The sequence below is a fragment of the Aegilops tauschii genome, chromosome 1 (assembly GCF_002575655.3).
Source record: "Aegilops tauschii subsp. strangulata cultivar AL8/78 chromosome 1, Aet v6.0, whole genome shotgun sequence".
NCBI lineage: Eukaryota > Viridiplantae > Streptophyta > Magnoliopsida > Poales > Poaceae > Aegilops > Aegilops tauschii.
The window spans coordinates 415065861-415093759 of record NC_053035.3 but is presented as its reverse complement, the minus strand read 5'-3'; the positions used below and the strand labels follow the sequence as shown (position 1 = coordinate 415093759).

General features: G+C 50.4%; 1 protein-coding gene across 6 annotated transcripts; it reads left to right on the top strand.

Moving 5' to 3' along the window:
- Window positions 1-1145: 1145 nt before the first annotated feature.
- LOC109783526 (uncharacterized) lies at window positions 1146-27899 on the top strand. 6 transcript variants are annotated; one of them, XM_073499762.1, is made up of 10 exons: window positions 1146-1475; window positions 1682-1835; window positions 1939-2066; window positions 2503-2546; window positions 2674-2742; window positions 2824-2942; window positions 3124-3264; window positions 25740-26669; window positions 26744-26970; window positions 27062-27899. In XM_073499762.1, the coding sequence occupies exons 8-10, from the start codon at window positions 25937-25939 to the stop codon at window positions 27683-27685; spliced, it is 1584 nt and encodes a 527-aa protein (XP_073355863.1). In that variant the 5' UTR covers window positions 1146-1475; window positions 1682-1835; window positions 1939-2066; window positions 2503-2546; window positions 2674-2742; window positions 2824-2942; window positions 3124-3264; window positions 25740-25936; the 3' UTR covers window positions 27686-27899. The 6 variants fall into 6 exon arrangements, 5 of the variants coding, with proteins under 5 accessions (XP_073355863.1, XP_073355865.1, XP_040254185.3 ...); XM_073499764.1 differs by lacking the exon at window positions 3124-3264; XM_040398251.3 differs by lacking the exon at window positions 3124-3264 and having other exon boundaries at window positions 2503-2742.

Here is a 27899-nt window from a genome sequence, read left to right as displayed (position 1 = left end):
TAACATCTACGCATAGACCTGACTCGGATGCCACTGTTGGGGAACACAGTATTTTAAAAAATTTACCTACGATCACGCAAGATCTATCTAGGAGATGCATAGCAATGAGCGGGGAGAGTGTGTCCACGTACCCTTGTAGATCGAAAGCGGAAGCGTTTAGTAACGCGGTTGATGTAGTCGAACATCTTCGCGATCCAACCGATCCAAGCACTGAACGTACGGCACCTCCGCGTTCAGCACACGTCCAGCTCGATGACGTCCCTCGATCTCTTGATCCAGTTGAGGACGAAGGAGAGTTCCATAAGCACGACGGTGGGGCGACAGTGATGATGAAGTTACCGGCGCAGGGCTTCGCCTAAGCACTACGACGATATGACCAAGGTGTGTAACTGTGGAGGGGTGCACCGCACACGGCTACGAGAAGGCTTGGTGTGTCTTTGGGGTGCCCCCTGCCCACGTATATAAAGGAGAGAGGGAGAAAGGCCGGCCCCCTAGGGGCGCGCCAAGAGTATGGAGTCCTACTAGGACTTCCAAGTCCTAGTAGGAATCCCTTTCCTTTTCGGAGTAGGAGAGAAGGAAAGAGGGAAAGAGAGAGGGAGTAGGAAAGGGCAAGGGGGGCGCCGCCTCCTTCCCCTAGTCCAATTCAACGCCACCTCCCCTTGGCCTGCCTCCTCTTTTCCCGTATGGCCCAATAAGGTCCATTACTTCTCCCGGTGAATTCCCGTAACTCCCCGGTACTCCGAAAAATACCCGGACTACTCGGAACCTTTCTGATGTCCGAATATAGCCTTATAATATATGAATTTTTACCTCTCGACCATTTCGAGACCCCTCGTCATGTTTGTGATCTCATCCGGAACTCCGAACAATCTTCGGTCATCAAATCACATTATGGACAGTATAACCGCACCTAAACCGAGCTCTCTCAGCGATTTACGTTTTCGGCCGTCCGTTTACGTGATTTAGACGTTTCTGGCCGTCAGATCACGTTAGATGCAATCTGTCTCGTGCTATGTAAAATCTGGCCCAGCTGTCCTATAGGCTGCTGCTCCAGAGGCCGAAACCAAGCCCTCTGGTAATCTGGGCCGGTTATTGCAGCCCATTAAGCTAACATGGCTATCTCTCGCTCGACAGGGAGGTGGATCGTGCTCGCGCGCTCGTCGTGCTCGCTGGACAGAGTGGTGGATCGGTCACGGGGGAATCCATCCACGGCCGAGGCGCGCGATGCGCTCGAGCGGGATCCAGACGAAGGGCGCAAGCCGCGCCCGGCGACGGGGGCGATTCCTCCAGTTGACGGCGTGATGAGCATGCGATTCGATCGGGATCCAAGTGAAGTGCGCGGCGCTGCCGGCCGCGACCACCGCGACTCGCTCGAGCGGGATTCCGGATCGATCCGATGTGACGCGCGTAAGGATGCGGCGCGGCAAACCCTAGGCGCCGCCGCCATGCCCTCGTGCTATGTATGTACTACACAGGTAAGGGAAGAGCTGGAGAGCAAGGGTTGTCAGATTAAAATCAGCTGCCATGTTAAATCGGTCTTAAGTTTTGAAGGAGGTGCTCCCATTCTTATTTTGTTCTACTCGATCTTCTTCTTGCACTCAATATATTTTTTTTCTCTGGAGAGGAGAATTGTATCCCTGGCCTCTGAAAAAAAGGAATAAGAATGAACTATTCATTGCAGCTGCAGGTCACAGAGTGGTGGAGGCTGACGGCCCGGAGGAGGTATTTGACAAGATCATATTCGGCGCACATGCACCTGACGTTTTGAGGGTGCTAGGAGACGAAGCAACACACGGGGAGTTGAGGATTCTGGGTGCTTTCCAATATGCCCAGAGGTGAGATCAATTAAGGCGCGTTACCTTTGCAATCTATCTATTATCGTTGTCCTTTTTCTGCTGAATGATCGATCATATTCGTACCGATTGATTTCGCCTGCAGCAACATGTACCTACATTGTGACGAAAGCCTTATGCCATGGAATCCGTCGGCATGGAGCGCCTGCAACTTCCTGGGAACAACCAGCACTAGAGAGTTGCACTGCTTTAATTCGGCGGCTTGGTTCTCGGGTCGGTTGCCCCTCTGTCTTCATATTTTCTTTCGCATATGATCTCCTCTTCGACCCAATGATTCCGGTGTTCAACATAGTTCTGGTCAACTGATTCAGGAAAATATTGAGATATTCATTAGAGAACTGACAACCTGTCTTTCTTAATTTCGTACAGTGGTTGAAATATTGTCTACCGATTATGTGTTCATCTCCTACTGTTAAGTTCATGACCACAATAAAAATGAGGGAATCACAATGTTCTGTATGTGTTGCAGCACCATGGTAATTCCTCTATTCATTAGTGAGACAAAATATGCACCAGATGAATTTATTAAGGAACTAAGATCACCACTCGCTTTTCCAAGATCACAAGTCATTTAGCTTGATCCCTTGCATACTCACTAACTTAATTTCAGTGTGTTTATTCATCTAATAGTTTCATTCTTTCAATGCAGGATTGTCTTACTTACATGAGCATTGATGCTGGTTGGTGTAATGGGTACAGTACTAACTTAATTTCAGTGTATTTTTTCATCTAACAGTTTCATTTTTCCAATGAGGATTGTCTTGCTTACATGAGCATTGATGCTACTTGGTGTGATGGGCACAATGGTTTTATTTTTTAGTTTTGAGATTTCAAAGAGGGTCACTCTACGAATGTAACCCAGTCTTCTGCACACTTGTTGAGCATCCATGTAATTATGATTAATTCTTGGTGTTAATGGATCCTGTATATTTATATAGTAATGCTTGTTTTTTAACTCAAAAAATCACAGGAGAGTTTTGAAGCTGCTTTCAAGGAAGTCTATAATCTAAACAAAGTTTCTGTTACGACAACTAACTCAATGGCATGAAATATGCCATAGAGGATGGCTACTCCATGATGAAACAGGAGGTAGGTCTCTTCTTACGGATAATTTAAAGCCGAAAGTTTGTAACTTGCATGCTTATTTCTTTTACTCCTTTTCTTCATTTTTTCGGTTTCTTCGTTGCACGGCAGGCTTTCCCAAGGAAGTAAGTACTGTGATGTGCGTGTATTATTGTTCTTGATCTGATTTCAGGTCTGTCTGTGTTAGGAGCTAGGGTTCTGCCGGTTCTAGGGCGGAGATTGTAGGGGAAAAATGGAGGAAGACGAGGTCGAGGGCGCGGCGGCCGGCGGCTGGGCGCCGTCCTTGCGTGGTGGAGAAGAGGCGGTGGCGGCGCAAGAGGCGGCTAGGGTTAGGTCTCCCGGCTCCCTAAGGGAAGCCGAGCAAATACTGATTGCTTCTTACTTGATTACATTGATACATCTCCTCTCCTTATATAGAGAGGTTTACTTGACTCCTAAGCAAACGACCCTAATACCGATAAGATAATTGGGCTAAGCCCCTAATAACTACTCCCTCAGTCCCAAAATAAGTGTCTCAAGCTTAGTATAACTTTGTACTAGAGCTAGTACAAAGTTGAGACAGTTATTTTGGGACGGAGGGAGTATAAGATAACTTGGGCCACAACCCACCTAATATGCCGATCATAACACTTCTCCCCGCCTGCACATAGCTCGTCCTCGAGCTGTAAGGCGGGGAAGCGCTTGCTGAACTCCTCGAGGTGATCAACCAGCGTCAAACACCTCCGCGACAGCTGAGGCGGCCAGGTCGCCGAGCCCGGCGGCGACGGCGTCCTCCTCAATGTAGTCCGCAGCCTCTAGGTAGAAGAGTCGGGGGCAGGCGTGGCCGGGCATGTAGGTCTCGTCGCAGTTGAAGCACAACCCTTGGCGGCGACGCTCGAGTAGCTCATCCGAGGTGAGCCGGCAGAACGGGCTAGCCGCGGTCGCGGCAAGGTGTGCCGCGGAAGCCTGAGCAGGCCGACCCTGCGCGGGAACATCCAGCCAGGGTGGCGGCCCAGCGGCCCGGGACGGTGATGCCTGCTGGATGGCCACCTCGCGGCGCTCGAACGCGCGGGCGTAGTACATGGCCGTCTGGAGGTCCTGGGGTCCCTGCAGCTCGACGTCCACGCAGATATGATCTGGCAGACCGCCACCGAAGAGTTCGGCCCGCTGGTGAGCCGTCACGTCGGACGCGTGGCACGCTAGGGCCTGAAAGTGGTCGCTGTAGTCCTGCACCGTAGAGGTGAAGGGAAGGCGGCCCAACTCCGCCTGCCGGCTCCCACGTATTGGTAGTCCGAATCGAAGGAGGCAGAACTCGCGAAAACGCTCCCATGGGGGCATGCCGCCCTCGTCCTGCTCGAGGGCGTAGTACCACGTCTGTGCGGCGCTGCGGAGGTGATAAGAGGCGAGCCAGGTGCGGTCCGACGCGAGCGTCCGTTGGCCCCGGAAGAACTGCTCACACTGGTTGAGCCAGTTGAGGGGGTCCTCGGCGCCATCGTAGGTGGCGAAGGCGAGCTTGGCGAAGCACGGCGGTGTATGAGCATGACCGCAGTGAGTGTACGGCTCGGCGGTACGGAGCAGCGAAGAGGATGGCGTTGGTCCGATGTGCACAGGTGGTCCGCAGGAAAGCGGTGGCCCGTCGAAGCCAGCGTGGAAACGGAGCCGGAGGGCCCGTCGTACGACAGGGAGGGCGCTGGCTGGTCCGTGGCCATGGTGTAGACTGGCGGCGGTGACGTCCCGGCCAACCAGGCCGGAAGCTCGGACGGCGAGGGCGGGAACCGCACTTGCTGAATCGGCACGCCCGCCGGCGCGGTTGTATTCAGCCCGATGCTGGGCGGCGGAGGCGCCGACAGCGGCAGCTGCTGTTGCCTGGAAACGGCGGAGGGGTCAGGAGCGGCGATGGCCGCGGCTGGCCATTGTGGCCAGATCGGGGCAGTGGCGGGGGCTGGCTGTAGCTGCAGCGAGGGCTGCAGTGGCCTGACCAGCGGCTGCCAGGGCAGTGGCGGCGACGACCCGGGTGGCGTGGGTGACGCGGCGAGGGCCGGCGCCGGCCACTGCGGCCATTGGGGCGCGGCGGCGGGCGGCGGTTGAAGCGGCCAATGGTGGTGTAGAGGCCCGGTCGGCGTCGCGGGTGCCGAATACCACGGCAGGGCGGCTGGCGGCCCGTAGGGGCCGGCTAGGTATAGCCGTATCCTCTGGACGGCGGTGACGAGATCGTTGAGGACCCCGGTGATCTCCGCCGGGGAGTAGACGGCGGCCGGTGGAGCGGTGGAGGGCGCCGTCATCTGGGTGGTGGCGGCGGCGGAGGATGCGACCAGCGGCGCAGACGGGGAGGGCAGCGGTGCGGTGGAGAAGGCCAGCGTCGCGGTGGTGACGGCCGGCAGCGGAAGCGACGAGATGGGCGGCGGCGAAGACATGATCGTAACTGAGCTACCTGATACCAAGGTGTTAGGAGCTAGGGTTCTACCGGTTCTAGGGCGGAGATTGTAGGGGAAAGATGGAGGAATACGAGGTCGAGGGCGCGGCGGCCGGCGGCTGGGGCCGTCCTTGCGTGGTGGAGAAGAGGCGGCGGCGACGCAAGAGGCGGCTAGGGTTAGGTCTCCTGGCTCCCTAAGGGAAGCCGAGCAAATACTGATTGCTTCTTGCTTGATTAGATTGATACATCTCCTCTTCTTATATAGAGAGGTTTACTTGACTTCTAAGCAAACGACCCTAATACCGATAAGATAATTGGGCTAAGCCCCTAATAACGATAAGATAACTTGGGCCACAGCCCACCTAATATGCCGGTCATAACAGTCTGCCTTAGGCACCGAAGGATAAAGCTCAGGAGATGATTGCATAGGCAGTAAAAAAGCTGGTATTGTGCTTGTATGAAACTGCACCTTCTATATACATGCTTGTTTTAAAGATACTGTTATGCTAAGTGACAATCATTTAATTTCTTCAGAGTATAAAATCCAAATTCTGTGATCAATATATCATAAAAAAGATGGACATTGCCCAAGCTATCATACTGATTACTGTGGTATACTATCGTAATCTTTGTTTGTAATTGTGCATAGGTTGATATCTTCTCTGTTTTTGGTAACCAAGTTATTTGTGCATATAAACCGCTGTACATATAGCCAAACATAAAACATACAGCCAAACATACGTAGAGATGCGTGGTATTAGAGCTCGTAAGTAATGTAATTGTTATGATTTTAAACCTATCTCCTTCCCCAGATATGAAGGTTAGAGAAACTAATTTTCTGATATTTTAAAGCTATCTTCATGTTCACTATAGGTGCCAGATGGTTGCAATAATGTCCATTCAGAACGACGTTTGGTGTGTTTGTGCTTTGGTTATATAGGGTTGTACACTTGAAACACTGTAATATGAACTACTCAAATTATGTCAAATGGATGCTATCAGGTTCCATACTGTTGTAGATGTAGCTTTCAATGCATTAATGAGTGCTCTTCTTCCTGGAAGAAAAATTGCAACTCTTAGAAATATCAAGGGTGTTCCTGCTCTGTACAAGATATCCTTACCACATTTCGAAAACCTTGATGTACTATATCTAAACCTATGGTCCTTTGGCAAGAATTGGCTCGAACGGATCTTGAACATGAAAGAATTTAGAACTTTTAGGGAATTATAAAATATTCACATCTTCTCATGTATTTCTAGCGTCCCTTACTACCACATTGTTTGACTGCAAAACAGTTAAAATCCCCCCATTAAACTAACCAATTAATGAGTTGGTTTATGTAAGCAACTTTCATGTTTTGTATCACCATATATCTATGAATTTTCCTACCAATCTATTGACAAAATAGGCGGGCGTGTACCATATTGTTTCATTGCGCATAACAATTAAAAACCCCCATTCAGCTAACCAATGAATGAGTTTGTTTATGTAAAAGCAACCTTTATGTTTTGTGTCACCATATATCTACGAGTTTTCCTATCAATCTATTAACAAAATAGACGGGTGCAGCAATGCGCGCTATCATGATCTAAGGACAGGACTATATTGGGCTATATGCTGCTAGGGCTATAACACATCACCCTATAAGTTATGGAAGTAATGTCAGGTCTTATAGCAGTGTTGTGTTTTCATATCCTCGTAGAAATGATTTAATGTTAGATCATTATACAAGTTTTACATTTGATATCTGGTAATATCCCATAGCTTATCTATAGATTGGTTGAAGTGATTTCTAAAATACATTATAAGTAAAGTTATTATGGCCAAATGCCACATATATTTACAAATTCCTATCATTCTATTATCAAAATGGCTGGGGTGCATCAATCACTAATATTATAATGCCAAACTGGACGGGCGCAGCAATGCGCGTCGTCGACGATCTAGTGACTCATAATACAAATCGTCATCGAACGTTGAGCATGTGGACCCTACGGGTTCGAAAACTATGTAGACATGACCGAGACACATCTCCGGTCAATAACCAATAGCGGAACCTGGATGCTCATATTGGCTCCTACATATTCTACAAAGATCTTTATCGGTCAAACCGCATAACAACATACGTCATTCCTTTTGTCATGTGTGTTACTTGTCCGAGATTCGATCGTCGGTATCATCATACCTAGTTCAATCTCGTTACCGGCAAGTCTCTTTACTTGTTCCGTAATGCATCATCCCGCAACTAACTCATTAGTCACATTGCTTGCAATGTTTATAGAGATGTGCATTACCGAGAGGGTCCAAAGATACCTTTCCGATACATGGAGTGACAAATTCTAATTTTTATCTATGTCAATCCAACAAACACCTTCGGAGACACCTGTAGAGCATCTTTATAATCACCTAGTTACGTTGTGACGTTTGAAAGCACACAAGGTGTTTCTCCGGTATTCGGGAGTTGCATAATCTCGTAGTCAGAGGAATATGTGTAAGTCATGAAGAAAACAATAGCAATAAAACTAAACGATCATTTATGCTAGGAAACTTAACCATCTTTGATTAATGAGCTAGTCAAGTAGAGGCATACTAGGGACACTCTGTTTTGCCTATGTATTCACACATGTATCAAGTTTCCGGTTAATACAATTCTAGCATGAATAATAAACATTTATCATGATATAAGGAAATAAAATAATAACTTTATTATTGCCTCTAGGGCATATTTCCTTCAGGGAGACGACACGAATGAGAGGAATGAAAACCGCATGCACAATCTGATGTGACTTGGAATTGTATTTTTCTTGACGAGGGTTTCAGCGATTACAATTCTGAACATATGTAACAAATGCATAAGACAACTGTTGTTTAGGGAAGATTGGAAATAAGACCCCTAAACTAAGTCTCGATCGGTGTCCATTGCCTCCTCCTCAAGAAAAGCTTAGGGTTCCTTTGCCTCCCGCCGGCACCCCCGCCGGTCCGCCTTGTCTCCGGTGGCCTTAGGGCCATGGCGGCACGGTGGATCCCGGCCCTTGCCGGCGGGAGGGCTATCTTTTTACATGTTTCTTCAAGTTTTGTTAGGGTTTGTGTCCTGCTCAGGAAGACGAGACGACGATGGTTCCCTGAAGATGAAAGAAGGTTCTCCCCGCCTAGCCCCCGTTTCGGTGGTGTGTCTAATATCGTCGGTGGACGTGTGGAGGTGTGTCTCCGACGGATCTGTTCTTGGTGGATTTGCTCTGATCTGGTCGTAGTTCGTCTACGTTTGCGTTTCTTCATGTTGAATCCTTCCGATCTACGCCACTCTTCATCGGCGGTGGTTGTTGTTCTGCTAATGGGGTCTTAGCACGATGACTTCCTGACTGTCTAGTAGAACAAGTTTTGCCCGGCTTCGGCGAGGGAGGGGCGATGACGGTGGCGCGCCTTCTGCTCGCTTCAGTGCTTGTAGTCGTCGCTAGGTGGCCTACAAACCTGGATGTAATTTTTATTATTTCTGATGTTCGTTGTATTGCCATGATTGAATATGAATAGATTGGAAGTTTTCTAGTAAAAAAAAACTAAGTCTCTATCATCTTACATTTCCAAGCCAGAACCCGCGAAAAGAGAAAAGAACTAAACAAGAAATAAATTGCTTAGTGTTAAGGTAGTTGCAAAACCTCATGAACCAAGGACCTCATAAATAACTTTTTTTAGGGTAACTGACTTGTAATACTAATATCATCTATAAAACACTACATTATGTGCTCCGTCGTGGTTTTGTCTGTTTTTAACAGTGCTCTGCTTTAGTTTATATATATTGTTACTACCTATCGTTTGCTATATACATCGTATTGATCAGGCGATCGAACACAAAAATATGTGAGTTTTTAAATCAAATTAAGCACCATTATACAATTCTCCACTAGATATTTGCTGGCCCTGTCCTCTCTTGTTCGTTGTTCCATCCTTCGGGTTCCCAGCCCGTAGAGTAGCGTAGTCGGTTTCGCTTTTCCTTGGGCAGTATCACATATATAGATTCAAACGTATGTGTGCACCACGAGCACATACAGAACACATAGGAAAGTTAGCGGCAGCTACATATAATAAACATACATCGTAAATGAAATCCAATTCATAAAGAAGTTAGCCATGGCACTCAGAGCGCACATTTGCTTCCATCTTTGCTTTGCGAGAATTAACAATTTCCGAATATCAAACCCAAACAAGTAATACACAGAATAGCTTCTCTTAATCAGAGCATAGGCAAATTGGCATACAATCCAGAAATAAGATGCAGTAAGCAGGAATGCCAGCATACAAATTACAGTTAAGTAGTTGAACAACAAAATAGGCACTTGCTACGGCTACGCAACACTGAATACCAGTATAAGCAGACAAGTTCATTACAACACAAGTTCATTCTCCAATCTCCATGAAAGGGATATGCGGAATTGGTGAGTAAGGCTCTGTATACCCCATCATCAAGATAGGCCGCTGGTCATCAATAAGGAGGGACCAAGCAACAGTAATCTCCAATTTACAGTCACCAAGGTTAAATTCTCTTTGACTTGCGTTGTTGGATTCCGGTGTGAAGACAAAACAATGACTCGTGCAACCAGATTGTTCCAAGATCTCCATGAGAATTTCTAGCCTTCCTTCTCTTTTTACCGAAACAACTTGCCTTGACAGGTGTTGAGGATATAGACCTAGAGTCACCCGCCAGGAGGGGCCGGGTTACTCATAGGGTCGTTGCCAGAAGCCCGGAGCCAAGTTTCAAGATAATGGGCCAGAGATGGGCTGAGACCCGGATATGGCTTAAAGCCCGTAGTTACCATCATTGTTATAGTAGACTTGTAGGGTAAGGCAAGTATTGTTTAGAGTCCGAGCCAGACGCTCTTATGAGCCGGCCGGGACTCTAAGGGCTGCTGGGCGTCAGCCTCCCTATACAAAGGGAGGACCCGGCAGCGGTTCAAGGGCAACAACAATCTCATCGAGAACCGGGCATAGCTGTTTAGCTCCCTGGCGATTGTAACCCTAATCAATAACACCTCGAACTGGACGTAGGCTTTTACCTTCACCGTAAGGGGCCGAACCAGTATAAACCCTCGTGTTCCTTGTCCCGCATAACCCCTTCAAGCTTCCTAGTTGCGATGGCTCCACGACTAAGTCCTAGCTTAAGGACATCCGCCGTGACAATTCCACGACAGTTGGCGCCCACCGTGGGGCCAGCGCACGGTGGATTTGAGTTCTTGAAGGGCAGCTTCGAAGGGCTCAAGGGATACGCCGTAGGCCGGATGACCAAGAGTCGTCGCGGCAAGCTCTACATCGACGACGAGGACTGGGGCCCCGACGCCGGCTCAATTGAGTACGGGTACCGGGTCCCCTTTGGCGGAATTCATGTCTTCATTGGCAAGGTTGGTGAGCCGGGCCCCGAGCCGGATCTCTGCGCCGATCTCATCGAAATGGCTCAGCGCGCACGACCCGCTCGGGCCCGGCCTGCCTTAAGGTGCGCTTTTGTGGGATGTATCCATGGAGGGCCCTCTGATCCTTCCGGGTCTCGTGATGAGGCGGCCGCCGGCTCTGACGGTGAGTCGGCCACCGATGAGTCAAACTCGTTGTACCAACTTCAAGATGGTAGGCTCATGGGTTGTTCCGATGGCGACAGCATTCCGGACCTTTTTGAGCCGCCAAGTCAGGTTGGAGTTTTTATGGCCGGTACGCAACCTATTCAGAACCCCGCTGCTGGAGCGGGAAACCCAGTGCCTTCTCCGGCTCAGGTGCTGATGGATCTCACGGACAAGATGACGGCCCTGTTAACTGCCACGGTCGACCCGGCGGATCAAGCTCAGCATGATGCGGAGGTGGCGCAATTAAAATTAGATCTGATAAAGGCTAAAGAGGATCTTGCAGCGGAGGGAATCAGGCTGGCTGCGGAGCGGGCGGCTCTCGATGCCCAGACTCGGCTAATTCAGGCGCAGTCCTTCCAACTCACGATGGACCAGAACGCGGCCAATGAGGTCATGAGAAGGAGACATCAGAAGGCCCAGTCTCGACTCCCGCCGGTCTACGATCCACACAATCTCTTCAACACGCCGGGTGCAGGATCCAGTAACCCGCCAGGGGTCATAGCACCCGGGTCTGGACCCCTTATTCAGCCACGAGTGATGGGGCCTCCCCAGGTGCCCCCTGCCCCGCCTCAGTATGTGCCAATACCCCCGGGTCATTATAATAACCCGCTGGAGAACATGGTCGCTGCGGCAGCAAGGCTGGCGGCTCTCCCAGTTGACGGCGACTCCCCGACGGCTATTGAAACCCACCGGGTCAGGGAGCTTCTTCAGACAGCACTGGCGCAGCAAGAGGCATACTCCTACAGCCGGGACAGGATCCACTCAACCCCTCGACCAGGCCAGAGCCCGAGTTACAGCCGGCACATGGTCTCAGCGACCGGCTCAAGTAACGTCCGACGCCATGACCCGCCCCCTGGCCATGGCCCGGCTCATAATGGAGCCTTCTACGCAACAGACCAAGCGCGGCAAGAGGCGGAGCAGGCGCCTCAATTGACGGCCTACCAGATCCCCCCGGCGTATCCAACAACGTCCGTTGATGTGGGAATTTCTACTAGGACCTGGGGTGTCCCTTGTTTGGTACCGGCCATCCGTAATGAACGTCTGCCTAAGGACTTCAAGGGCCCTAGGAAGGTGCCTAACTATACAGCGGACTTACAGCCTGCAGCCTGGATTGAGAGTTATGAGATGGCCATGGAATTGCTGGAGGTCAATGAGGCGGCCATGGCCAAATATTTTACCATGATGTTAGATGGAACTGCCCGCACGTGGTTGAAAGGGTTACCACCGAACTCCATTGGGTCTTGGGCTGAGCTGAAAGCCCGGTTCATTCAAAACTTCAAAGATACCTGCAGGCAGTCTATGTCAATTGTGGATTTGACTAACTGTAAGCAGCAGGAGGGTGAGTCCACGACCCATTGGGTTCGCCGGGTCAAGGAGATCATACATTCATCAGATAAGATGGATGCCGGCTCTGCAGTCTTAATGTTGGAACAGAACTGTCGCTTTGTGCCCCTTAAGATGAAGCTTGGGCGGCTCAAGCGCGACTGCACCGATATGGGTACCCTAATGGTGGCTCTTGTCAAGTACGCCGATTCCGATGGTACCAAGGATCCCCCTTCAGACGATGAAAGGGCAGGGAAGGGAAAGAAGAATGGCAACGGCAAGGGTCCCCAGTTTAACCCGGGGAACCAAGGAGGAGGCAAGCGTAAGGCCGATGGCAGCCTAGAGTTTGTAGCCAACACCAGCTCTCAAGGTAATAACCAGCGACGCAAGGGGAGGCCCCCTCCCCGAGGCGGCGGGTCAGGACCTTCTCTGGAGCAGCTGTTGAACGAACCTTGTCCGAGACACGGCTCTAGAGAGAAGCCAGCGACTCATCTGTGGAAGGATTGTGCTATCATGAAGGCCTTCAAAAACTACAATGGTCCGGATGGCGGCTCAGGCGCCGGCGGCTTTCATGGCCCGGGCGGCGGTTCAAATTCTGGTCCTCAGAACGGTCAAGGGGGCTTTAATCAACAGTCTGGTCAGGGTCATCAACAGCAGCAGGGGGGTTATCAGACCAACCCGAAGCAGCTTAGCGGTGGACAGTATCACGTGTTCACAACTAGTTTGTGCAAACGAGACGAGAAGCTTCACAAGAGGGCTGTTAATGCTGTGGAGCCGGCGGTTCCACGCTACTTACGGTGGTCTGAGCAGCCCATAGTGTGGAGCAAGGAGGATCACCCCCCCGGGTGGATAACCCGGGCCACCTGGCCTTAGTGGTGGCTCCTCAGGTGGGAGGCTATAAGTTCACAAAGGTACTCATGGATGGAGGCAGCAGCATCAACATCCTCTATTATGAGACTTTCCGTCGTATGGGGCTAGTCGATAAAAACCTCAGCCAGTCAAACACTATCTTCCATGGTGTGGTACCCGGTAAGTTGGCTTATCCAGTCGGCAAGATCGAGCTGGAGGTGGCTTTTGGCGATGAGAACAACTACAGGGTGGAGAAGTTGACCTTTGAGGTGGTCAAGATAAGAAGTCCATACCACGCTATATTTGGACGGCCGGCTTATGCCAAGTTCATGGCACGGCCGTGTTATGTGTACTTACAGCTCAAGATGCCGGGTCACAACGGGACCATTACGGTTCACGGTAGCCGGAAAGTGGCTCTGGAGTGTGAGGAAGGTGACGCAGCTTATGCAGAGTCTGTTTGTGCCACAGAAGAGTTGAAATTTTATAAAGACAATGTTGACCCAACAAATATGACCTCTCTGAAAAAGCCAACCACAGAGAATGAACCAGCAATGAAATTTAAATCAGCTGATGAGACTAAGCTTGTTGACTTTGTTCCAGGTGACTCGTCTCAGCAGTTTAGCATCAGTGCAAATCTGGACCCGAAATAGGAAAGCGCGCTCATCGAGTTCATCCGTGAGAATAGGGACATCTTCACGTGGAAACCTTCTGACATGCCAGGTGTACCTAGAGAACTCGCTGAGCACACTCTCAATATTGATCCAAAATTTAAGCCGGTCAGACAGTTCCTTCGACGGTTTAACGAAGAGAGGCGGAAAGCTATCGGTGAAGAAGTGGCCCGGCTCTTGGCGGCTGGGTTCATTGTTGAGGTTTTTCACCCGGAGTGGTTGGCTAACCCGGTGCTCGTACTCAAGAAGAACGGCACCTGGCGGATGTGTGTGGACTACGAGGATTTGAACAAGGCGTGTCCGGCTGATCCTTTTGCTCTCCCCCGTATTGATCAAATCATTGATGCTACGGCAGGTTGTGCACGCTTAAGTTTCTTGGATGCCTATTCCGGGTATCATCAGATTAAGATGGCAGTTAAGGACCAGGAGAAGACGGCGTTCATCACTCCCTTTGGAGCCTTCTGCTATGTGTCTATGCCTTTTGGACTCAAGTGTGCACAGGAGACTTACCAGCGTTGTGTGCAGAATTGTCTTCACAAACAGATCGGGCGCAATGTTCACGCCTACGTGGATGATATTGTGGTTAAATCCATCAAGGAGGAAACCCTGATAGATGATTTAAGGGAAACCTTCGATAATCTCCGGGTCTATAAGATGATGCTTAATCCGGCCAAGTGTGTTTTTGGTGTTCCTGCAGGCAAACTATTGGGCTTCTTGGTTTCTGACAGAGGCATTGAGGCTAACCCGAGAAGATCAAGGCCATCACTTCCCTGGCTAAGCCGGCGTGTGTAAATGACGTTCAGCGTTTGGCGGGTCGCATCGCTGCTTTAAGCCGGTTTATAAGCCGTTTGGGTGAGAAGGCTATGCCCTTATATCAGTTGAGAAGAAAACTGACAACTTTGTCTGGAATGATGCAGCTAATACTGCTTTTGAGGATTTGAAAAAGCAACTGGCAGAGCCCCCCGTCCTTGCTGCTCCGATTGATAAGGAGCCCTTGCTACTATATGTAGCGGCAAATGCACGAGCTGTCAGCGTGGCTATTGTTGTGGAGCGCAAGGAGGCGGGTAAGAGCATCTGGTTCAGCGGCCGGTTTATTATGTCAGCGAGGTGCTCATTGAGTCCAAGCAGCGGTACCCGCATTGGCAGAAGCTCGTATACGGTGTGTTCATGGCGAGCCGGAAACTCAAACATTATTTTCAGGGTCATCCCATCACTGTGGTCAGTTCTGCCCCCTTGGTGATATTATCCAGAACAGAGAGGCTACAGGGAGAATTGCTAAGTGGGCTATAGAACTTGGACCTCATGGCCTCAAATATGTGCCACGCACTGCTGTTAAATCTCAGGCTTTGGTGGATTTCATCAATGATTGGACGGAGTCTCAAGTGCCTGAACAAAAGCCGGATAACACTTATTGGACTATCCACTTCGACGGGTCCAGACAGTTGGAGGGCTCGGGGGCTGGTGTTGTATTGGCTTCCCCAAAAGGTGACAAGTTCCATTATGTGTTACGGTTGATGTTTCCTTGCACTAACAATGCGGCTGAATACGAAGCTTTGCTCCACGGTCTTCGGGTGGCTAAGGAGATGAGCTTAAGCCGGGTAAGATGCTTTGGGGACTCAGATTTGGTGGCTCAACAAGTGTCGGGCACCTGGGATTCTAAGGATCCTCTAATGGCGGCTTATCGCCGCGAGGTTGATGCCATTGCTGGGCACTTCCAGGGATACCAAGTGGAGCATATTGATCGCAGGAGGAACGAGGCGGCTGATGCGTTAAGCCGGCTAGGCTCTCAGCGAAAGCCGGTGCCGCCTAACACTTTCCTGGATGTCCTGTATAACCCTTCGGTCAAGTTGCCTACAGAGGAGGACTTGGCTATCCCTGACCCGGAGGCATGACTGGTGGCGGCTCTTCATGTCATACCAGACTGGACAATGCCATATCTGGCTTATATAACCCGGGGAGAGTTGCCTGAGGATGAAACTCTGGCCAGGCAAGTAACCCGGCGGGCTAAGTCAATGGTTGTCATTGATGGCGAGTTGCATCATCGCAGTGTTTCAGGGGCGTTTCAGCGTTGTATCTCCCCTGAGGAAGGTCAAGAGATCTTGCGCGAGATCCATGAAGGGGATTGTGGCCATCATGCCGGTTCAAAATCTCTTGTAGCCAAGGCTTTCCGTCATGGTTTTTATTGGCTGACGGCTCACGCTGATGCAGAGGACTTGGTCAGTAAATGTGATGGTTGCCAAAGGTTCTCACGACGGGCTCATGTGCCGGCTCAGGAGTTGAGGATGATCCCAATCACTTGGCCCTTTGCGGTCTGGGGGCTTGATATGGTTGGGCCTTTTAAACGGTCCAAGGATAAGAAGACCCACCTCTTGGTGGCAGTTGACAAATTCACAAAGTGGGTGGAGGCTGAGCGAGTTAGCAAGTGCGATGCAGCCACGGCGGTTCAATTTATGAAAAAGGTGATTTTCCGCTTCGGCTTTCCGCACAGCATCATAACTGACAATGGCACCAATTTATCCAAGGGCGCTATGGAAGAATTTTGTCAACGGGAGCATATCCGACTTGATGTTTCCTCAGTGGCTCACCCCCAATCCAATGGTCAAGCTAAGAGAGCTAACCAGGAGATTCTGAAGGGCATCAAACCCCGGCTTTTGGTCCCTTTGCAACGGACGCCGGGTTGTTGGGTGGAGGAGCTGCCCTCCGTCTTATGGAGCATCAACACTACTCCTAACAGGTCTACTGGCTTCACGCCTTTCTTCATGGTTTATGGAGCAGAAGCAGTCCTCCCCAGCGACATCTGTCACGATTCGCCTCGTGTGGCGGCTTATGTTGAGACGGAAAATGAACAGGCGCGCCAAGATGCTCTGGACTTGTTGGACGAACAGCGTGATGTGGCGGCAGCCCGTTCAGCGATTTACCAACAAGACCTGCGCCGTTACCACAGCCGCCGGGTCAAGTCCCGGGTCTTCCAGGAAGGTGACCTTGTGCTCCGGCTCATCCAGGATCAAACAGATGCACACAAGTTATCCCCACCCTGGGAAGGGCCCTTTGTGGTCAGTAAGAACTTGCACAACGGGTCATATTACCTCATTGATATTCGGGAACATAAAGATTCGCGTAAGTCTGAGGAGGAGACCCGTCGGCCGTGGAACATAGCTCAGCTTCGGCCTTACTACACTTGAGCTACCGGCTCTCGTGGTGTACATATTTATCTCAGACATGTATATATTATGATAAGCAATAAAGCGGGACCTCTGTCCTTTTTTCTCCTCCAATTATGAGTGTGTCATTTTTTACATACTAATTTGAAAGGAGGATCCGGCTTATGATCGTATTCGAGTCTAGCCGTAAGCAGTAAAGTCACTTGGGGGCTTCCTGTTCAAACATGGGTCGTATTCGAACCAAAGAGAACATAGCTGTTGATACCCATTTTGATTGGCAAGTGCCGAGCTCATTGGGAGGTTGCCTTTGGTCATATTTGAATCATAGTGTAACCCCTCTGAGAACCGACGTGGATCGTATTCGAATCAGCGTCGTTAAACAATTTTCAGAGTCACTTGGGGGCTTCCTGTTCAAACATGGGTCGTATTCGAACCAAAGAGAGCATAGCTGTCGATACCCTTTTGATTGGCATCGCCACACCCACTGGGGGCTATATGATCGCATCCGAATCTTAGCTTAACCCCTTTGGACCGGGTTTCTGGTCGTATTCGAACCGGAAGCCCCAAGTTTTTTTATCACAAGACTGCTCTGATCATGTCAAAGTATGTACTGCCGGGTCTCACGTGCCGGCTTAATTTTGGTTTGTCTTGTTAAGTTGAACATTATGGAGGTTATCAAGACAGGTGAATTTGAGCTAAGGTATCGACCAAGCTACCCGGGTTATTTAAACCGGGAGTATGCTTACAGGCTGTTAAGTGTGTTATCGCAGCTATGTTCAGAGTATAGTTAACGACCAGTCTTTTTGGTTCGTATTCCGGGTTATCCATTTCAAACACCTGCTTTTCAGGGCGGTAAGCCGCCTTGAGACTTGTGATTTGCCTTTCTATGCAGATACTTGAAGGTACTTTTTAAGGTTGAGAAGGACAAAGGGATAATCATGACCCGGAGGAGCATTAAAAGAATAACTTCAAGGGGTTTCAGCATTCATTACGTGCACGATGGCACGGCAGAGATAAATTGTTGCACTTATTCTATTACAAAAATTCTTCAAAGTTTCAAGGGTGGAGCGTTGTTCGGTGAACCGCCAGCCGCTTTATGACGCCTGCTGAGTCGAAGTCCCCGGCTCGTCTTCTGCTCCGGCTGATCCCAAGACCTCGAAGGTTGACGACTTCCAGTTGATGCCGCTGAGAGCTTCGAACTGGGCTTCTTCGTCAATTAACCCGGCCGGGTCAATCTCGGGGGCGAAGGTGTGTTGGCGAGCCGGAGGAATCAGACTAAGAGCTTCATAGCGAGGGTTTGGAATCCTCTGATTCTCCGCGTTGTACCCCGGCTGATACTTGGTTAAGTCGGTGTCGTTCCTGATGATGGTGGCCACCGGGCGTACAGCCTTCACACATGCCGCGAAGTCCTTCTGGTCGAAGGCGGAGCCGTCTTCCTTCAGGCTGGGGTAACCCAGGGCGATGTCTGCCGGGTCTAGCTCCGGCAGGAATGCTTTCGCCCGGCTCAGTGCGGCAATTGCTCCGGATCTTGCGGAGGCCCGGCGTAGCTCCTGGATCCGCTGTGGCAGAACTGCGAGCCGGCGCAGGACTTCAGCCAGATGGGTTGGCACCTCGTTGGAGAGGGCCACCACAGCTAAGGCGCGCTGTGACCCGGTGTAGAGTTGTTCCACCAGGGTGTACACGGCCTTTAGCTTGGTGACCACGCTCTGGTTGAGATTGGCACTCCTGGGACCTGTTTTATAAAGGTCAGACAAGTCGGTGACAAGGATGGATCATAACATGTACAGACTTGATGAAAGCGGTGAGGCGACTTACCGAAGATAGCGGCCACCATTTGGGAAACCTGGCGCTTTAGGCCGGAGAGCTCAGCGGTCTTCTCAGTGAGGGCCTTCTCCGCCTGTTCTGCCCGGGTCACCAGTGCGGCTTTCTCCTCAGCCCAGGCTTTCCGCTCAGCGTCGAATTCAGTCTTCAGTTTCTCCTGAGCGGCGATGCCGGAGACAAACTTGGCGTTCGCCTTCCGGGTCTCCATCTCTTGTGTCTTTAGCCGGCTCTTGAGGTCCGCCAGGTCCGACTCAAATTTCTTGCCAGCAGCCTGCATATATTTCCGGGTTATTAACAGTCATTATATAAGTCCCAAGCACTTTCCAAGCAAAGACACTTGGCACTTGGGGGCTAATGCATATTGAACGTCTCTATCTATGTACTGCCGGTTCAGTTAAGTAAGCCGGAATCTAAGTCTACAACATATTCAAGTATAAGTTATAGACTTGGGGGCTAGCATGACAAGGATCACTCTGCAGAAAGTAAGAAGACAGCAGAAGGTTACCTCGGATTTTTGTTGGATCTGGTTGACCATGGCGATCTCGGCGTCCCGGCTCTTGTGAACTTGGCTGATGTAGCCTGAGACGAGCTCTCCAATGCTTAAATCGGTGTAGCTGGAGAGATCCAGATTCACCCGGTGGGGTTGCAGCAACTCCCCCTTCACGGAGCATTTGGCCAGCGCGGTCGGCCTCCCCGGCTCAACATACTCCGTCCGGGTAATTACCACGTCCGGGTCGTTAGCTGGTGGGGCTGAGCCGGAGGCCTCCGGGTTAGCCGATGCTTCGGCCGTTGTCTTGGTGGTCGGGGCAGGGGCTTCAGGCGCCGTGTCCATGGGAATGGTGGCTTCAGGGGCGGAGGCGGCTGGCGGCTCTTGAGCCGTCGTCTCCGGCTCAGGCAAGTCTGGCACTCCGGCTGACCTGGTCTTCTTTGCTCTTTTGGTGATCTTTGCCTGGGCACTGAAAAGACAGAAGTGTTAGGTATACAAAGAGTAAGTACAGACAGATAATGTAAGGAGCTTGTTATTACCCGGGTGCAGTTTTGAAGGCCGGCAGACTTGACTGCATGGAGTCACCCGAAGAGGGGGAGGTCTCCTGGTAATTGGAGTCAGAAGAGTTGAGTGGCTGACGGATGACACCCGCCAACGGATGAAAAGGGTAAAGGTGAGAAAAACCTCAGTACGACGCTTCCTTGTTGCGTCGGGTAACCCGGCGGAGAGGTCGGCGTCCTTGCGGGCCCGGGTGTGACGCCGGCTTTCATGGACCTGTTGCTTCAAAAGAAATTGAGGGTCTTGATGAGCTAATGGATGAGAAAAGCTTACTTTCCGGGTTACTCTTCGGACTTTCAGCTGCGGCAAAGGCTCCGAGTCGGAGGAAAGTGATGTTACCTCTTCAATCACCGGGTTACTGGCGCCGGTGTCATCCTGTCAATAAGCAAAATGTTGATAAGGCGGACAGTAGCAAACAACAAATATGGCAGGAGTTTAAAGGTTTAAGAGTTACCTCTGACTCGGAGCTGTCGCTTAATTGCAGCAGCTCCGAAGCAGTGGGTCTGCTTCCCTTTTTGCGAGGGGCGGCTTTCTTGGCAGCTTTCTTCGCCTTCCTCGCCTTCTTCGCCGCCTCATGGTCATACTTGACCCGCCAGAATTTGTCATCAGCCTGAGAAATACAGTAATAAACTCTTAAAAAGGTTCAGAGCAAGGTGACATGTAAAAAAAAGTGGAAAGGTTAAAGTCAGCGGCTTACCGCTGGGGCTGGATTGGTCTTGCAGAACGGGGCTAGCCCGGTTCTTCCACAGTCTGCCAGGCATTCGTTTAACAGAGCCTTGGTCTCTTCTTCAGCAACGTCTTCTGGAAGATCATTGCGACTGTGCCTCTGCGGGTCATCCTTTCGCCCGGTGTACTCACACATTAAGCCGGGGCGGCGGCTCAATGGGATCACCCGCCATGAGATCCAGACCCGGACTAGATCAATTCCGTTCAGACCGTTGCCTAGCAGGGCCTTGATCTTGTTGATCGTTGGAAGCAGGGGCTGGCGTTCCGCGGCAGTCAGTTTGTCGGATAATGGATGAGTCGGCTCCAGGCGCGTTGGGCGAAAACCGGGCAGCGGGCTCTCATCAGCCGGGGACGTGTCTTGGCAGTAGAACCAAGTCATGTTCCAGTCCTTGGGGTGACTTGGCGGCTCTGCGTAAGGGAACAGACAGTCCCTGCGCCGTTGGATGGAGATGCCGCCTAACTCTAGACTTGGACCGTTTGCGCACTCATTTTGGCGGTTCAAATAAAACAGCTCTCTGAAGAGCAGCAGACTCGGCTCTTCTCCAAGATATACTTCACAAAAAACTTGGAAGTTGCAGATGTTGGATATGGAATTGGGTCCTATATCCTGAGGCCGAAGGTCAAAGAAGTTGAGCACGTCCCGGAAGAATTTTGAGCCGGGCGGTGCGAAGCCTCGGCTCATATGGTCCGCAAAGATCACTACCTCCCCGTCCCTCGGCTGTGGTCTTTCTTCTGACGGGTCAGGGGCACGGTAGGACATCACTTCCTTCTTGGGCAGATATCCGGACTTAACAAAGTTGGCCAGGGTCTCGTCAGTGACGTTGGATCTCATCCAGTTGCAAGTGATGGGAGCCTTGGGAGGCATGGTGACGGTTGGTGGTCTATGAGGAAGAGAAAAGTGTCCGGGTTAATTATAAGCCGGGATTATCATTCAAACTACAGTGACGGCTTATGAAGGGGACTAATGATATATATTGATACGGTGAGTTATCTAAGCCGTCGGGGCTTTCAGGATAAGTTGGTCATCTACGGCTTACTGCAGTTAAGTCGGAGGATTCTACAGAGCATGGTTCTCTTTAAACCGGAAAGTTCTACGGCGCGTGTTTTCTTAAGTCGGAAGTATAAGCCGCCAAGATTCAAGGGCTGCAGTTTTTACAAAGTGTGGTAAAACAGATTTCACATATGGCAGTAACTTTTTCGGATCAAAATGGTCGGGCGAGATGAAAATTTTCTAGACCTAAAAAACAGAGGCAGGAGAAGTTCTTGAGGTTGAACACAGTTCTTATGCAGTAAAAAGAGGGTTTTTTGCAGATGAAATGGGTCTCAAACATTTACCGCAGTGGTTCTATGCGAGGTTAAGGATCAACCAACTACAGTGGCAACAAGAACTACCGAGTTTGTGGGCAATGGTGACGAACACGAAGAACTGAAGGAGCCCTACAGCAGATCTGTTCTAGCAAGGCAGAGAAGACTCACCGGAGTTGAGGACGAGAGGAGGTCGCCGCCGTTATCTGGTCCGAGTCAGGGTGATGCAGCGGCCGGGTTGATGAAGATCAGGGGCGCGACGGCGGCGGCAGTGGCGGAGCTCGGGCAGAGAAGCGACAGCGCGAGGAGGAAGAAGGAGAGTGTGAGAAGTGAGCGTTGGGCCGGCCTATTTATAAGGCAGGGTCATAAGTGGGCGCGAGATTCAAGGAGGCCACGGCGTGGTTATCTCCCCCTCACGGCGCCTCGATTTTCGGAACGACAATAAAAGCAAAGATCCGTTGCGGATCTGGCGGAGTAAAAAACGGGCTTAATGGAGGATGACGTCACGGCGGATTATCCGGAGTCCAGAGGATGACGTCACTCCGGGTTATGGCCTTCACACGAATGGTAAGCCGGAGATGTTTTCTGTCGGCAGAGTTGAAGATTGACACGAGCCGGCTCAAATCAATCTGGGGCCTAATGTTGAGGATATAGACCTAGAGTCACCCGCCAGGAGGGGCCGGGTTACTCATAGGGTCGTTGCCAGAAGCCCGGAGCCAAGTTTCAAGATAATGGGCCAGAGATGGGCTGAGACCCGGATATGGCTTAAAGCCCGTAGTTACCATCATTGTTATAGTAGACTTGTAGGGTAAGGCAAGTATTGTTTAGAGTCCGAGCCGGACGCTCTTATGAGCCGGCCGGGACTCTAAGGGCTGCTGGGCGTCAGCCTCCCTATACAAAGGGAGGACCCGGCAGCGGTTCAAGGGCGACAACAATCTCATCGAGAACCGGGCATAGCTGTTTAGCTCCCTAGCGATTGTAACCCTAATCAATAACACCTCGAACTGGACGTAGGCTTTTACCTTCACCGTAAGGGGCCGAACCAGTATAAACCCTCGTGTTCCTTGTCCCGCATAACCCCTTCAAGCTTCCTAGTTGCGATGGCTCCACGACTAAGTCCTAGCTTAAGGACATCCGCCGTGACAATTCCACGACAGATCCAGATAGCCCCCTTCACCCACGGGAATCGTTCCAGCTTTTGAACCAAACAGCAAAACATGCTCAGATGGGCTCTCAGAAGGTAGTGACAAACAAACAACTCGGATGCCATTTTCAGAAGGCAGTGAGCCCTCTTGAACACGGATAAGTGGCTTGGAGCGATCGTTCAAGATGCTCACAACACAACTCTATTGTGCAAAAGTGGCCAATGAGGTGACGCGTAGAGAAAGTATCACCAACATCACCATTATAAGAGAAGGCTTTACTGATCAATGCTCTATCTTCAGACTTTGTTGTGCCCTTTAGTTTTAGTTGGATTTCAATGTTGACGGTGTCCATAGAGATAATTGCACGAGACGGGCCAGTCAAGTGCAAAAAAGGATCCTGCAAACATCATCATTCAACATTAACTAATCAACAAGGATGCACACAATAAGAAAAGAAGAAGAAAAGGAAATAATCCACATTACATGCTCCGTGAGGAGTTGGTAGTCATCCCTAGTGCAAAAGAAGAGAATGTTGCGACGATTGTCCACAACATCTCGGGCGGCAACCACACCGTACACCTTCATTGGCCAGTTGTGGCCTTTTACTTTTGCAACTTTAATGGAGTAGATTTGCATGGTCCTCCGGCAACTAGCATCCAATGGGACGTGGCCTGGTATGCAGTGTGTAAAGAGCATGGGGCTGAACAATGTTGCATGCAGGCGAGTGAAATATGTGTTAGGCTGGCCATAGTGGGGGTAACATAAGTAGTATCATGCACTTGGGACTCGCAAACATGCCTATGTGGCAGGCAATTAAAGAAGAGAGAGATGGTTATAGTAACATAGGTAGATACCGTAACATAATAAATGTGATGCTACTATGTGTCATGCATGGCAATAAATGAGACCACATATGATACTAATCTATGATACTATGCACTATAGAGGTAGTAACATAGACTAGTAACATATTACTAGTCTAAGGGGGTGTTTGTTTTCAGGGACTTTTTTGTGTAGGGACTAGAAAAAGTCCCTCTTAGACTTTTTTACCAAACGGGAGGGACTTTTTAGGGACTAAACTAGGCATTTGGGACTAAATGAAGAAGTCTCTCAAGGAGAGTCTTTTTGGGACTTTTTGGGACTTTTCCAATAATGCCCCTCCATGCACCCATTGGCCCGCCACCCCATGGTGTTGTTTGATTGTTATTTTTCTATATACTAGGGGCAACATGGTCATTTAATAACCTCTAGGAAGGGACTAGAGACTTTTTAGTCTCTGTAAACAAACAGGGAGGGACTTTTTAGTTGGGACTACAAAAAGTCCTAGGACTAGAGAACCAAACACCACCTAAGTTACTCCCCACTATGACCAGCCTTAGGTGGTGTTTGGTTCTCTAGTCCTAGGACTTTTTCTAGTCCCTAGGACTTTTTGAAAAAGACTCTCAAGAAGGTGCTTCTAAGGACTTTTAGCAAAAAGTCCCCCCTGTTTGGTTTGCTAAGGACTTTTAGGGACTTTTTTTAGTCCCAACACAAAAAAGTCCCTGAAACCAAACACCCCAATCAAACATAAACTAACTAAATAATCCATTCAAGCAGACACATTAATATGTATAAGCACACATATCCATACATGTTTACTCACTCGTGTCTTCGAAGCTGCACCCGTTACTGCGCGTGCGTTCCCAGCGACTAATGTAGTTAGCGAAGTTGCTCTCCTCAATCATCTCCATCTCCTTCTCCTCGTCCTCATCCTCCTCCCACTCTATGCCCTGATCTTCGCGTATGGATAGCAATTTCATAGTAAAACTCGGTACCCATCTACCGAGCCAGTCGAAAACTGCCGAGATCAACTGCAATGTGGAGATATAGTGCGCGAAGGGCTCACAAGTAAATATGCATGTTGCTAAAAATTCCGTCTCTGTTGAGACTAGTTGGCGCATGTCGTCCCACAGCTCATCGATCAGCCACAAGAGCGAGTTCAGTTTTAAGCCGAACCTCGGCGCCACCTCCGGTTCCATGGCGTCTGCCTCCACCGCAGACATGTTTCTGGCCGACTCGGCTATGGATATGAAGATTGTAACCAGCAGCTCCTTGAAATGCTCCTCCGTTTCCTTCTCACCATCATCGCCAATCCGGCGCTGGGTCGCGGGGATGCTCATCTCTCTTTCATCGCCAATCGGGGGCTGGATCGCGCGGAAGCTCCACCGGAGCAGAGAATCGGCTCCACTTAAGATCCTTCGCGACACCTGGATCATATCATCTCGCAACTGTAGCAGATCCATGTGACCTGCGGACCCGCGGCGTCCCATCTTGATCATCTTCTTCTCCAGGACCTGAATCTGGCTGATAATTTCCTCCGTGAGCTTCGCGGCAGCGCACACTTCCTGGCTCAACATGAACATGCTTCCCTTCACCCTCACTTCCGTCGCCATCTCACCGTCGGCCCAGATCTTTTCATCCAGGATTCCCCAGAACCAACCGGCGGCCAGGCAGGGCCGAGCGAACGCGAGGTAGGGATGGGCGGTGTTGGCGTACGCAGGACCCGGCGGCGAGCGGGAGGGGAGCGGTCGGAGATACCGTGCGGCGGCGTCGGGCGGGCCGTGCTCTCGCACAACTCGTTGCCGCGTGCCGGATCAGACACGTCCCGGGTCAAGCACGCGTACTCTATGCCGCCGGCCCGGCCCGGCTATATGTTACTGGACGCTGGGCCTTTGCGTCCCGGCCCTGCTGGGCCAGGCTGAACCTTTGATTCCTTCCTACGTAGATAAAAAGAGCGGCGGGGGACACTGGCGAGGACGTTGAGATGGCGCCGGACCACCCCTCAAAAAAAAAAAAAAAGATGGCGCCGGACCTAAAGGCGAAGGGAACTAGTGACGCATTCGTGCTAAGCGAGGAGCTCTATGGGGCCGCAAAGTTGATGCAGCAGAGTGTTAGCCAGATCGAGGTCCTGCAGGAGAGAGGATGATTTCGACGGGATGGTGCGGGTCCGAACACACGGATCTCTTGAAGTTGAAATCCGATCTGTTCGATGTGTCGGAAAGGATCTCACGCCTGGCCGGTCCCGAGATCCAGGCCCAGAGCAAGGTCGGCGAGGATGCGGCGGCTGCGCTGCCCGATCCGGCCGCCAAGGAGGAGACCCAGGAGACGATCGTTGGTCAGGCAGACAACCCGTTCCTCTGGCAGTCCAAACCCAAATTCATCATTGGCATATTGTCGAAGATCCAAGAAGACGTCGGCGACGTCGCTTCGGTGCTCGAAGCAGAAAGGACGAGGAAGGAGGCGGCGGCAGCGCTAAGCTTTGCCTTCAGGTTAGAGCTGTGCTGCAAGCGGATCGACGAGCTGTGGCGCGAGATGCACGAAATACTGAGATCGTTCTCGGCGGAGAAGAAAGATCTTGTTAAGACCATGACCATGTTTACTTCTGAGCCGTGCGTGCACCGCATCGCCAAGCTGAAACGGATCTCTGAGCGTATCACCACGCTCCGGCGGTTGGACCCAGGTCTTGACTCCAAAGTGAAATCAACGCTCGTCCGGTTGAAATCGGAATCCTTCTTATCCGCCATGGAGGGCGAGAGCGAAGGTGTTGCGGGAGGAGACGGAGCCAAATCTTCCGCGGAGATGGACAAGTCATTCGCTGCTTACCGCCTCTTCTGGGAACGGACATGGGGCACTGACTACAGCTTCGAACATCAGAGTGAGTAACAATCTTACTTGGGTTTCTTCCTTATTTACTGCATGTTAACGCATGCTTCGATGGGCGGTGTGCAGCGTTATTGAGCCCCATGCAATATACACATTGCACACCAGGCCGCATCCCCGTTGACGCTGTTGCGGGGAGCACCTTGCAGATCAACTCCATCAAAGTCTCTGCAGTAGAAGAACTCGGGCATTCACCGGAGGTGTATGGAGTGGTAGCGGCCCGAGACGCTGCAGACCGTCATCGCAACCCTATCTTCCTTCGTACATGGAATGACCGCCAAATCCTCACAAAACAAGTACATATGTTATTTTATTGTCTTATACTCTCTTGTTTGTTGCCTGCATCATTGTTAATAATTAGTTAATGGCAAATGCTGATTCTTGCAGGATCCTTTTTTGCAATTGACTGGGCCAGTACGTGCGATTGTGTCGACGGATACTGTTTACATTGAAATCCAACTAAAAGTAAAGGACGAAACAAAATCTGAGGATAGAGCATTGATCAGTACATTCTACCTTTATAATGCTGAGCAACATGGAAGTTTCCTTGTCAGCAGCCCCTTATGCACAGTGGAACTATGCTGTGAGAGACTTGAAGAGTCAGTCCAGGCCACTATCCTGAGTGCAGTAGTTAAAGCCCACGAAGGGTCATCTCCTTTTCCACACGGCGGAAGAATTGTCTGCTCTTCACTACCTTGTCATGGTTATGAGGATATCATTGGGCTCCCATCTACGGAAGTTGTGCTGCTTGAGTCACAAAATGGAAGAATGCCAATGGCTAGAAATGGTCACCTTGATCTGATAAGGCATGTGGTTTCTGTGGAATTAAGAGGAAAGTTGAAATTTATCATAAAGACCTATTCACCTTCACACCCTGCTGAGATGGCTACTTATGATGTCCTCTTCACACCCGAAAAATGCAACATCAGTAAAAAAACATGTAACCTTGATGGTGGCTCTGAGGTGGAGATTACTGTTGCTTGGTCCTTCCTTCCTTCGATGCTATCTTGATGAATAGATACATGGACCCTATGTATGTGAGTCTTCCCTGTCGCTCTGTCATCTATTGTAGAGTCTTGTCAAGCTATATCAACCTTTTGATTACTGTCAAGCTATGTGAAATGTTTAAATACCGAGGTATATGTGAACTAATTGTAAATCGTTGTGTTATGCTTGATAACCGATCATGTTAAGGAAAATATCTTTGACATATTGTTTTCTCAAA